The sequence below is a fragment of the Dipodomys spectabilis genome, unplaced genomic scaffold (genome assembly GCF_019054845.1).
Source record: "Dipodomys spectabilis isolate Male_0828 unplaced genomic scaffold, ASM1905484v1 ptg000059l, whole genome shotgun sequence".
Lineage (NCBI taxonomy): Eukaryota > Metazoa > Chordata > Mammalia > Rodentia > Heteromyidae > Dipodomys > Dipodomys spectabilis.
This window is the reverse complement of record NW_024870736.1, coordinates 4,566,780-4,580,645: the sequence shown is the minus strand read 5'-3', so window position 1 is coordinate 4,580,645 and position 13,866 is coordinate 4,566,780. Positions and strand designations below refer to the sequence as shown.

The window sequence follows — 13,866 nt, the reverse complement described above, 5'->3', positions numbered from 1 at the left end:
CCCTTCCCTCCCTCCCCACCTCCCCAACTTCTCCCTCTCCCCCGCCCCCAGCTGTAAAGTTCATTTTCAACATAGTGTCTTGTACATCCCATTGTTACAATGGATCAACCTGTATCCTTTTTTTTACCATTTTGTTATTTCCCTTCCCCTCCCCTAATTAGAAAAATGTATATACAAGATGCAGGGCAATGGAACCAAATACAGTGAAAACAGGGGTTATACCATGGGGGAAGAAGATGAATGGATCAAGAAAATGTGGTGTATCTATGAATTCTATACCTCCATCAGAAAGTATGACACCACCCCATTTGTTAGGAAATGGAAAGATTTGGGAAAAAATCATATTAAGTGAAATAAGCCAGGCCCAAAGAAACATAGGTCCCATGATTTCCCTTATTTGCAAAAACTAGTGTATGTCTAGCACAAGCAGAAAAGGTCAAAAGCTATGTACATATCACCTTTTATTTTCTTGCTTGCTGGAATGTCTATCCTCTTTCCTGACAGTAAAATTTATTAAAAAAAAAAAAAAAACTCAAAGATGGACAGAAAGATCCCGGGAAGTCCTTTTCCTGTCCTGAGAACATGCCCAGAGTTCTCTGATGCTGTGGAGCTCTACCCCAGGCAGTAAGGACACAAATGCTTACTGCCCAGTAGAAGCAACTGCTCAGTACCTATCAACATTTCTCACTGCCTATTCCCTCCCTCTTCACTTTGCTCTGAACTAGTTTTAGTGTCTACTGATCTCATATTAATCAATGAGTTGAATAAAAGCTATATTATCTATTCACTTGTTGTATGTCATAATTTTATCTTCATCAAAAGTACTCTTCAAAATTTTACATTTTTCATGGCTAACTAAATAGTACTGAAATTTAAGTAATGATTTAAAAATTTTGTTAATACTATCCCTATATTAATTACTTCTTAAATAAATATGTATGAGGCCATTTTAAAATCTGAGTATAACTTATTACTCTGAAAATTTAAGTCATTAAAAATATTATTTCAAGCCAAGCACTGGTTGCCCATACCTGTAATCCTAGCTACTCAGGATGCTGAGATCTGAGGATTGAAGTTCAAAGCCAGTCTGGGCAGAAAAAGTCCATGAGATTCTTATCTCCAATTAATCACTAAATAGCCAGAAGTGGGGGTTGTGGCTCAAGTGGTAGAGCTATAGCCTTGAGCAAAAAGGCTTGGAGTCAGTTCCAGAGCCCCAAGTTCAAGCCCCAGGTCAAGCACAAAATAAGAGAGTGGGGGGAGGGTGGGAGGGGAAGAGAGAAGGGAGGGAAGGGGAGGGAAGGGGAGGGGAGGGGAGGAGAGGGAAAGGGAGGGGATGGGAGGGAAGGGGAGGGGAAGGACTTGAAAGAATGTCTTTCCTTAGGGGCAGAGCTATGAGCACTGTAAGTTCAGAGGAGCAAAGTACCTCAGTATTGATGACTAACACTGACTAGGGATCAGCTATGTTCCAAGAGTTTTGTGCCTCACTCTCTAACTAAATCCTCACAACCCTAAGAAAGAAGTACTCTTTTTTGTAGTTGAGGAAATAGAGGCCTGGGGAAGTTAAGTAACTTCCTCAAATCATCCTGTTAATAGTAGATTCTAAATCTAAATCAAGAAAATTCAGCTCCAGATCATACTAAACTACCTTTTAGATAAGAAAGAAAAGCTGAGCACTAAAAGTATCATTATTCCTTGATGCCATTATCCTCCTTATAAGAGACTATCTTGGAACACCTTAAGCAAAAATACTGCTAGAAGATGATTCAAGAAAACCTCTTTATAGGTAGCAGTAGTAAAGGGAATGATAAAAAAAAAAAAATGTGAGAGGCTACGAAAGAAAAGAGAGTATAAGTAAGGGAAGGCTATATTCTAAAAGGAAAGTGGAATGTGTAAATTTTTCAGAAGATGACCATCCTATTGAATTCACTGAAACTTAACTTTGCTTGACTGACTCTCACATGGAACATGAGCAACTGCTCATGCTCCTTGGCCAGATCTGGTTCAAGGTTGCATCTTGATTAAGGAAGAACAACTGATTGAAAGGGTCCTTCTATTCTGAACTTCTATAGCAGCCACGGAAAGAAGCTGGCTTTCAGGAGTCTTCACACAGTCCCTTTGTAGTGTCAATTACAAAGTCTACCTAGGGTTGTAAGTGCATTCAAATATGTGCCTGGACATGACTATTCCTTCCCAGACTGTCTCCATTTTTAAACTCTTAAGTACAGGGCACCAATGACCCATGTTGCTAGTGCTTCAAAGATGCTACCTAGATAGTTTAAGGTCAGTAAAAGCTCCAAATCCCTAGGGCTTTTCAACATGTGATACCTGCCAAAGACAGACTTCTTGCATAGCAGGCAACTCCAGAGTGAAAATTCAACTTGCATCCTGAAACACTAATGATCTTCAAGAGCAAGCTTGAATGTTACATATTTCAAGCTAAGTAGAGAATTCCATAATTCTTAGGAAAGCTTGAAATAAAGCCTGAAATATGGCTAAAATATCAGTGAACTATTTTTTTCACTTTCCATGTTTATGAAGCAACATTCAGTAGATAGCTCCATAATTGGATTCACTGAGGCCAGAAAGTAAACAATATATAAGATGAACTGTTTAGAGTAAAATATAAAGACATTCACTACAAAAGTTACTAAAATACCCTACTCAGAATTTAAAAAATGAAACTCCAGATTTGGCTACCCAATAAGGTATCATTTACCTGGCAACATTTTGATGAGGAAAGTTAATTAAGTATGAGTTAAATAAGAATGGTAGGCAGAAAGTACAAATAAACAAAAAGAATTATTTAATTATTCTAAAATATTTCTAGAAAAATCAAGTAGTTGGGTAGATTACAAATCCTATTTAGATTTAAAAATACCACCTGAATAGAATCTTGCCAAAACCACAACACTGATCCATAACAAAACTGACCAGGCTTCTGAAATAACACCTGGCTCCAAACAATGTGCTCCCCAGGACTTTCTGGTATTTGCCTCCCTTCGTTGTTATAATATAAAACTTCCAGCAACTGAAAAACAAAGAAAAGGCAAGATAGTACTCACTTTTCAATTTCAATGCCAAGAGGATTTGCAGGACGGAGGGACAAAGGAGGAATTCCTTTATTCCTGTCTGTACGCATATCATAATAATTCATTTCATCAACCCACACAGCAGACTGATCCAAAATGCCTACAAAAATGAGGAGCACAACCTTAATAAGTGAAAGACTCAACCAAGCACTTTTACTTCTAACCATATTGATTGTTTAAAGCCCCAATACAAAATAGACAATTACCAAAAAAAGATAAAGGGACTACAGCTAAGACTTTAATTGCTAGTGACTTCATTAAAAATACTAAGAATGAGCCAAGTAACAGTGGCTCATACCTGTAATCTTAGCTATCTGACAGATTGGGAAGATTTGGGCCCCAGGCCAATCTGGGCAAAATTGTTCACAAGACCCCATCTCAACTAAAAAGACTTACTATGGTGGTTCATAATGTCATCCCAAATATAGCCGAAAGTTTACTAAAGAGGAATGTTGTCTAGGCTGGGACAAGTAAAGAGGGAGACTATTCTCAAAAATAAAGAGAGTACACTTGGGAGGCTGAGAATGGAAGGACTGCAGTTCCAGTCTAGCCCAAGCAGAAAAATCCTTAAGATTCCATCTTCATGTGGTAGCATGTAACTGTAATATTAGCAAGGCACAAGAACCCCTAAAACAGTGCACTCATTCAGAAAAAAAATTCTATGCTAAAAATACCCATGAAAATTAGAGCTGGAGGTATGCCAGCCTAGCAAACCAAGGCTCTGTGTTCAAAATCCTAAAATGGTTTAAAAAAAAGAGATTTATACATGCATATATACATATATATTAAGAACATGTAAAATAACAATAATACCTCTTGGCTTATGATTTTATCATACATTACTCAATAGAATAATTTACCAATCAGAGGCAAATTAAAACTTTGAGAAAATGGTCTACAATACATACATATGTATTTTTTTTACACATAAAGAATACTACAGTTCTTAATGCAACATCATCAAATGTTAACTGTTCATATTGGTAATAAAATTCAGAAAGCTGGCATAGGGGTATAATGACCAACATCTGTTTAATCAAAAGAATATTCTGAAATCATATAAACTTTTAGAAAATAACTGGAAAATACCTAGATGAAAAACGATCAAGTTAAGCATTAATTCTATTTTTTTAAAAAATCCTTTTGCTTATGTCGGCTAAAAAGACGAAGCACTAGACACAAGCAGGGCCTAGAGCTTCATTTTATTTTTGCTCAAGTAGCACTCTACCAGCATCCACTTCTGGCTTTTTCGGTTTATGTGGTACTGAAAAATTGAACCCAGGGCTTCATGCATGCTAAGCAAGCACTCTACCACTAAGCCACATTCCCAGCCCATACAATATTATAATTAATATTTTGAATTTTTTCTCCTAAGTTCCACAAACTACCTAAGATCACTTCACTAGCTAGTTATATGAGCCTAGGCAAGAGAATGGGGAACTGTTTGGTAGATAGGAATAAAAAATGGCAGATATAACATGTGGCCAATAACAAGTCCCACCATGATGTTTCTTGTTCCCACAGTACCCCGGGCTCCTGCTATGCTTCTTGATCCAGATTCAGTGCTGCTTCTTCCTGTTATGCCCTAGGAACCTGCTCAACCAACAAAAAGAGCCAGGACAGCACATACATAAGCTATCAAGTAATCAACACAAAGCCCACAGAAGGAAATATGGGACAATCCTCCATATTATAAAAATTGCCCTCTGAGAAAACTCCATTGGACTCCTCTTTAGTCCCCCACTCCGGATTGGAGGGCTTCTGCTACTTTGTTTCATGGCTTTCCTTTCACTTTCAGCTAAACTTTCCATTGAGTTTTCTGTTTCTAGCTTTATTTTTACACTGCTCTAGAGGGCAAGAAACTATCACTCAGATATCAAGCCTATGTTTAGAATTTAGAATCTGGGCCAGGTGCCAGTGGCTAACGCCTGTAGTCTTAACTACACAGGAGGCTGAGATCTGAGGATCATGGTTCAAAGCCAACCCAGGCAGGCAAAGTCCATGAGACTCTTATCACCAATTAACCACCAGAAAACCAGAAGTGGCTCTGTGGTTCAAGTGGTAGAGTGCTTGCCTTAAGCTGAAGAACTCAAGGACAGCGCCCAGGCCCAGCATTGAAGCCCTACAACAACAACAACAAAAAAAAAAAAAAACAGAATTTAGAATCTGCAGACCAAGTTATTAATCACTGCTAATTAAAGAGGTAAGTGTATAAAAATCACAATGGGTATGTGCTAAGGGGTACAAAAAAAGTTTGTACGGCTAGAAGCAGCTCTAAGCCAGGCTATATTTTATCTAGACCTGAAAAGATACAGAAAAATGATGGAAGAAGGAATATTGTTTAGATAATGCTACTGCTCATCTGGCTAAATCAAAAGGCTATTTCACCTTGAATTCTGATTAATGGTTTAAGTGCTAAGTCATTATATTCAAAATCAAATAATCAAAACTGGTTTATCATATCAAAAGAAAAAAGAAAACAGTAATTAAGGAAACAAATTTAAGCCAGGCACCAGTTGCTCATGCTTGTAATTTTAGCTACTCAGAAGGCTGAGATCTGAGTATCACAGTTCAAAGCTAGCTCAGAAAGGAAAGGCTGTAAGATTCTTTATCTCCAATTAATCAACAAGCCATACATGGTGTTGTAGCTCAAATGGTAGCCAGCCTTGAGCAATGAAGCTAAGGGATAGCACATAGGATCCTGAGTCCAAGACTCAGTACCAACACATAACAAAAAACTAATCTATTTAATAGCCTGCCTACAAGGATAGTTCTTTATGATCATACTCCTTAGGCCTGATTGACTATTGGCTCAGCAAACTGCCTTATCAAAAATAAAGCAAATTCTAACCAACATCCCAGTATTTTCTAAACCTAAGTTAATGAAACATGAGAGTCATTGAGTTTTATAGAAATCTAGCATGTTTAAAATATAAAAAATAAACCAATAAAGTCATAAAGAGTTTTACCTATCTTTTCGGGCTTGAGTAACTTGAAAGAAACAGTTGAAGTTCCTTTGCCACCAGATTTAGTTGTGACAATAATATCTCCTTTGTCATTTTTGGCTTGTCCCACTCGACATACTATTTTACTTGCAGACATCCACTCTGCTGTTAGGAGGCAATTATGTCCACAAATAGTCAAACCTGAAAGCAAAAGTATGCATTCAACAAGGTTCAACATAACAAGAAGCCCTTAAACATGGCTACTACATGGAAGAAAATTCTTAAGCATTTGCTTGATAGCTATTTTTATTAGAGAATATACTCAATGATACTAGTAAATGTACCTTTAGCTTTGCTGTTTTCCAATCTTTTTTCTGTGATGTTTTTCTGTGATGTTTTTAGATATAGTAAAATTAGAATACAATAGAAAATGCCTAGGCATTCCAGATTAATTAGGCTAGGAGAACTGTTGGAAGAAAAACATACTGCTACTGTCAGAACTTAATTTAAGTTACTGATACAGGATTTGTAAATGTATTCATAGATTTATAGATCATTCCCTAAAACATATTCATCATCTTCCTAAAAAGAGTAGTACATGCTTTTTCTAGTGTTCAAGTAATTATTTATAAACAGTGTTATAAAATGAACTAAGGTAACTATTTTATTTATTGTAAGTTTTGTGTAGAGTGTGGTAAATTTAACACAACGTTCTCAACATTACTGGATTATCATCCATTTCCTTTAAAGGTAGCTAAAATTGTGATGTTTTCCTACCCAAGTGTTGCTATACTACTTTTCCACTGATGAGCTCTTCCAGTAAACCAGCACTCCCAAAAGACCACCTCAGGTTCCTTAAGTCTTTCTCCCTTAGCATGTGAGTTAAAATTTAACAATAAGGAAATGAGAGACAGTAAGGTATCACCCCAGGTGGAACACAAATGACAACACACTGATACCATCCCGTCCTCTAATTTAATTCTTTTGCAAATTTTCTACTTTCACAAAACAGAGGTCAATATAATAAATATTTATGGAAAAATAAATTAGAATGTATGTGGTCTACCACTTTACACTTTCTTTTCTCATTATTTAACTTTCCACATTACTCAGCAAATTAGGCAAATTAAATTTCTTTTTTTTTTTCTTGCTCAGATAACAGAAACAGCTCAATTGATGACAAATTTAGTTTGACAATGGAGGGAGAGATTCAAGTCATCTTTTGTTAGCACGAAAAGCACTATTTAGTAACAAGATTATAATAACCATTAAGGGATTTTTAAGACATATTTAAATAGGCACTTGACTCACATCTATAATACTAGCTACTCAGTTTAAATCTGAATTACTCAGAATCTCAATTCAAAGCCAACTCGAGTAGAAAGGTCTGTGAGATTCCATCTCCAATTAACCTGAAAAATGCTTAGCTAGAGGTGTGGCTCAAGCGGTAAAATCCCAGCCCAAAGCAAGGAAGTTGACCAAGAATGCAAACCTTAGTACCTCAGTATGTATTTATATGGTTTGAAATAATAAATTCCTGATCCTAGAAGAAATTTGTTTTCCTAATTAACAGTATTAAAAGTTCCTTTAGGATTAAGTTTTATTATATTTTTAATGCATTCATAATTCAAAATTATTTTAATATTTCTTATTTGACATCATTTCTTATAATCATCAATTAGTTATTAAAAATGAAACTGGCAGTATTAGGGCTTAATATTCAGAGCCTTGCAATTACTATGTATAACCACTATGTTCAACTATGTGCAACCACTTGAACCATGCCCTTAGCACTTTTTGCTTTAGTTTTTGTAGCTGTTGTTGTTGTTTTAATAGAACATGTTTATACACAGACCAGCCTGGGCCAAAATCATGCTTCCTACATAGCTGGAATGACAGGCACACATTATCATACTCAAATTTTCATTGAGATAAGAGTGAGATAAGAGTGTCACTAACTTGCTAATTCTGAATGTTATCTCTATATCCTCATTTATATTTCACACACAAATGACTGTAAGGACTATAAATTTATACTTAGAACTTGCTCTTACCCAACTATGCCTGGCACCTATTTGTAATTTCAAAATCAAAGGCCAATCTTTAGCAATCTAAGATCAAAATAGAGGAAATGGATATAAATCTGGATGGTGGCAATCTTTCTGAAAAATGGGTTTGAATAACCGTATTGAAAAATTTGATAAAATAATAATTTTCAGAGAAGTATCAGACAACATATACAATAAAGCTTTCTTGTCACTTTGACTACTTCAAAATCATGTATCTTGCACCTCAACATACCAACATAAAACTCTGTCCCAGAGGCAGAGTGTTCATCTTACCTATAAGGTCAGTGGGACCAACACCCAAATTCTCCCCTCTTATTGTCACCTTCGTCCATGGGATCCCTTCATTTGGAGAGATGCCTGTCACAAGTGGGGGCTGTCGGGATCGAGACATTGTGCTTTATGCAGGAAATCAGTGATCTAATTATAGAAGCAATCTGTTAGAAGAAAATAAAAAGGATCAGTGCCAACTGGGAAGAGCACTAAATGAAAATATACGAATGCCAGATAGACAGTACCAGCATAGAACAATCTCAGGATTTTTGTTTTTTGCTGTCAGCCCATCAGCCAACATATACTGAACACATTTTACTAAGGACAGTAGTTAGTACTGTTGAAAAATAAAATAAGAAAAAAAAACACAAGTCCCTCATGAGTGGTCAGAGTTTTCCCATGGCCCACATGCCTTTATCACCTGATGGAAAAGCTACTTGCAAACAAACTGCTCAACACCAACTGATTTAAATCACATCAGGAAAGACTACAGGATAATCATGAAAAAGATGGAAGACAAAGATGGAATACAGACAAGTACAATCCAGTGCAAGAGGTATTACATGGGCTGAACTGTGCTCTTCCCCTGCCCCTCACCAAAGTCTGTATGCTAAAGTCTTAAAGTCTGCTATTTCAGTATATGGCTATATTTGGAAACAGAACTTTTAAACAGGTAATAAAGATAAAATTAGGTCACTAGTGTGGGTGTTCTTGTGACACCAAAGTGACTAGTGTTCTTGTAAAAGGAGAAGAGTCAACACACAAATGGATACCATGTGAAGACACAGGAAGAAAATGGCCATCTGCAAGGCAAAGAAACCCTATCACACCTTGATATCAAACATAAACCTCCAGAACTATAAGCAAATAAATTTGTGTAAGCCCTCATCTGTAATATTTTGTCATGACAGCACTAGCAAACTAATACAGCAGATAACAGAAAAGTATAAAACACAATGGAAAATTATCCATTTTTTTTTAATGAGAGAACTATTACCTCTAAAAGTAAAAAGTACAATGAAAGAAAATCAGTACAAAAATAAGGGCTTTTGAAATCTTCAAAAAAAATCAAAAGAAACAAGATTTATATTGTCATAATAAAGTAGGATCTGATCATTGGTTTAACCAAACTTGTACTGCCACAAAAGGCATATATTTGTTGGAGAACAGGGAAGAAAAAGAAGAGATGACTTTTTTTCTCTTCTAGATTAACAGCTAATGTCTAAAAATCAATCATCAAGAAACAGCAGATTAACCCAGGTGCCAGAGACTCAGGAGTATATTCCTAGCTACTCAGGACGCTAAGACCTTGGAGGACTGTAGTTCTAAGACTGTAGTTCTAAGACAGTAGATGCAGAGAAGTCTGAGACTCCATCTTCAATTGACCAGAAAAATACCAGACTGGAAACAGCTCAAGAGGTAGAGTCACAAGCCCTGCGTTAACTACCCTGGAATAGATATAGATGAAAGGTAGGAAGAGAGAGAGGGAGGGAAAAAAAGGGAAGACATTCACAGACGTGAATGTAAAATAGGGCCTTAAAAGAGATTAAACTGTCCTATATAACCAAGAATTTGACTGTGCTTTGACTTCTGGGTGGGAAAATTAAAATTCTTGGAGTTTTCCTACATATCTTCAAGCCCATAAAACCACATGAGTTTAGAACAACATGATGGACTTTTGTCTTACTATGCCAGAACAGACATGTGATTAGAAAACCAGGGGTTTGACCCTAGAGACAACAGCCCAATCTTTTCTAGAAAAGGCTCTGAAGACATGGCCAACAACTTAATCATGACCACACAGCCTACAATTACTTTTACAGCTATCATCTTGATTTTTCTAGCCTTGGATACTGAAAAAGTCTTCGAATAGATTACTGCGGTACTTGTACCCCTCAACCCTTGGCAAATGTCAGTTGGTTCTCCAATAAGGAACACCTAAAATCATTCATCCCTGCTTTAAAGAAAAAAAAATACTATGACACTCACTCCCTAGTGGTCTCCAATGCCCACTAAAAGCTTACCTTTAAATTCAAACATAGCATAGCTCAAGCAGTGGAGCATTTGCCTGGCAAGGCCCTCAGTTCTGTCAGAACTAAACTCTTTTAGCACTTTTCTTATTTTATCCACGTAAGTCCACTTACCTCTTTTACACTATCAAGTACATTTATATATGATTTCACTTACCTTCTTTCCACTAAATAGAAACTGTTAATATTTTCCCAACCTTTGGGGCCAATCTTAAGTGTTATCTTCTCTAAGACAGTCTCTAATCCCTCCTTCTACTGGGTTTCTGCTGCACAATTGTAAAACAGTATGTGAAATCTTAAATAAGTCTCCTCTTTGAAAACATATGAGATTTAATCAATTCTAGGACAAAGCATAAAAATCTCCTTTCTGTAATCCGAAATACTGAGGAGGTAGAGATCAGGAGGCTAGTTGTTAAAAGCCAGCTTGTACAAAAAGTTAGTACAAGTTAACAAAAAGTCAATAAATAAGTTGGGCATCATGATGTGCAACTGTCATCTTAGATATGAAGGAAGCCTGAATAGGATGATTAAGTCCAAGTCAGCTTAGGCAAAAACATAACATCCTATCAGAAAAGTAAATAAAAAAGGACTGGAGTCATAGCTCACATAGTAGAGCACCTGTCTAACAAACATCTGGCTCTGAGTTCAAACCCCAGTTCCACCAAAAAAATAATAACAATAACAAATCAATTCAATATTCCCAGTGCTTGGTATAAAGTATTTGTCAAAATAAGCTTGCTGTATCAAATGAAAGAAATGAAATTTTTGGATGTCTATACATCAAAGGAACATTATAACTTAAATAGGATAGAACAGAGGTAACTACATAGGAATATCATACAGCACCAAGACAAACATTCAGGATTAAACTTTTCAAAAGAAATACTAAATTTGTACTCTGAAAACTACAAAACATTGTTGAAAGGAATAAACAGAAAGATATGGGTAGCAAAACCTAATATTGTTAAAATATTACAGAGTTGGAAATTCAACACAAAACCTATCCCAAATCCCAACTGGTTGTTTCACTACTCTGAAGATTTAATATGGATGAAAAGCATCCTGAATTACCAGAACACTCTGGAAAGAGATTTTAAACTGATACAAAGGTATGCAATCAAGAAAAGGAACACTGGCATATGAACAGTCATACAGATCAAGTTGATAAAATTGAGCAACTCCAAAAATTAAACTTATTTACTTACTTTAATGATCCATAATGTCAACTGAGCTTTAGAAAATAGAAAAATAATGTTTTCAATAAATAATGTTGGGATAATCCAATAGTCACATGGAAAAGAGTGGAGGTGACTGGTAGAGCACTTGCCTAAAATATAGAGCCACTGAATTCTATCACCCCCTCCAGAAAAAAAAAAAAATTAAAAAGATTAGAGATAGACCTCTCCTTCCCCTACTCATAAAAAATAACTGCAAGTGGATTGGAGACTTACACGTGTCAAGTTAAGATTATAAAACTATTTGAAGAAAACATAACAAATGTGAGCTTGGGTTAAGGCAAACTCATCTTTGAGAATCCTAAAATGCAAGCGATGAAGAAAAAATATTAACTGGACTTTGTTCTTCAAAGACCCCACCTAAAAACTGAAAAGAAACCCCACTGAAGAGAAGAAAGTATCTGTGAATAATGCAGTAAGAGATTATTTAGGTACATAATGAACTTTTAGAAATCAATGATAAAGATAAATCATCCAATTTGGACATAGGCAGAGAACCTGAACAGACACTTCTCCATAAAAGACAGAAGTGACAAACAGCACATGAGAAAAGGCCTAAAATAATTAGCAAATGTCTAAAGGCAAATTAGAAATACAATAGGATGCCACTCTACATCCATACTCAGATGGCTATAATCAAAAAACATGTAATCTTGTGTTGGCAAGGATATAATGAAATTGGAAGGTTGCATATTGGTGATGGTAATATACAAAAGATCCAACCACTTTAGAAAACAGTTTAGCAGCTCCTTAAAAAGTTAAATATAGAGTAACCATATGAGCCATCAATTCTACTCTTAGAGATACTCAAAGAAAAACATGTATCCTCACTAAAATCTGTATATTCGTGAAATATTAACAGATCCAAAATGGAATCAACCAAATAGGCCATCAATTAATAAACAGATAAATAAAAGGTGGTATAGCTATACAATGGAATATTATTTGGCATTAAAAAAGGAATGAATGGAGAAGGGACACAGGGGCTCATATGTGTAATCACAGCTTCTTAAAAGGCAAAGATCAAAAAGATCCTCACGTAAAGACAGCATAAGCAGGAAGTCAGTGACACTCACCTCAAAAAATTAGCTGGGAATGGTGGGACTCATCTGTAGTCCTAACTATACAAGTATAGATAGGAGTATTGGGTCTGAGGGAAAACAAGACCCCATCTCAAAACAACAACAACAAGAAAACACTAAAAGGGAAAAAAGAAAAAACAAAAGGACTGGTTCAAACGTTAGAAAGATCATATAGCAAGCACAGGTCCCTGGCAACTGTGAGCATAGGGGTTTTGTTTTCTTTCTTTAAAGGAGAGGGGAAGGGATGCAAGGGGGATAGATGGGAGGAAAAGAGTTCTGACATCTGAAAGGGAAGGAACATCACATGGAAACTTAGAAGGAGATGTTACAACGATGAAAGGATGAGCTCATCAAGAAAGGTACAAGAACCCAGTACTTACACTAAATTTTAAAAGAGCTCTACAACGAATGAAATATAGGTAGGAGAAAGAGGATAAATCTATAATCATAGTTAGATATTTTAATATCCCTCTTAATACTTATAACTAGAGTAAACAAAAAGTCACCAAGATAAAAGATGGACAAGATGAATAATCTTCATTTGACCAACTTGACATTTATGGATCTCTTTTTCAAGGGCACATGGAATGTTCACTAAGACAACTCTTATGCCAGGACATCATATAAATACATTGAATTACAAATACTACATAAAATTCAGTTAGCAAAAACAATAAAACATTTAAAAGTATACCCAAGTATTTGGAAATTCAATATTTTTCTTTTTACTCTGTTTTGTCTTTGACACAGGGTCTCACTCTGTATCACAAGCTGGCCTCAAACTTGCTATGCAGCCCAGGCTACCCTGAAACTCACAATCCTCCTACCTCAGCCTCCCTAATGCTAGGACTACAAGTATACACTACCACATCTAGTACTCAAGAACATGCTTCCCAATAGCAGTTTAAGAAGAAATCAGGAAGAAAATACTTTAAACTGAATGATATTAAAAAAAAAAAAACCCACAATTTCTGAGATGCCACTAAAGCAGTGCTTAGAAAGCTTACTAGTATATACTTGTTAATACCAGTAATCTAGAAGCAGAGCAGGAGAACTGCCTGGAATACATAGTAAAACTCATAGGTAAGACTTATAGGTAAAACTCATAGGTGAGGGTTAGGGTGAGGGTGAGGGTGAAGGTTAGTG

At 36.0% G+C, this 13,866-nt stretch overlaps 1 protein-coding gene across 2 annotated transcripts in view; it reads right to left on the bottom strand.

Annotated features, from left to right (window-relative positions):
• The window catches only part of Exoc2 (exocyst complex component 2), a 193,583-nt gene that overhangs the window by 150,657 nt on the left and 29,060 nt on the right, over positions 1 to 13,866 (bottom strand). For both annotated transcript variants that reach the window (XM_042680324.1, XM_042680325.1), the window contains 3 exons: positions 8,377 to 8,537; positions 6,059 to 6,235; positions 3,063 to 3,189 (listed from right to left, as the gene is read on the bottom strand). In XM_042680324.1, coding sequence (XP_042536258.1) covers positions 3,063 to 3,189; positions 6,059 to 6,235; positions 8,377 to 8,494 — 422 coding nt within the window. In that variant the 5' untranslated portion in view covers positions 8,495 to 8,537. The remainder of the gene's footprint in view (positions 1 to 3,062; positions 3,190 to 6,058; positions 6,236 to 8,376; positions 8,538 to 13,866) is intronic.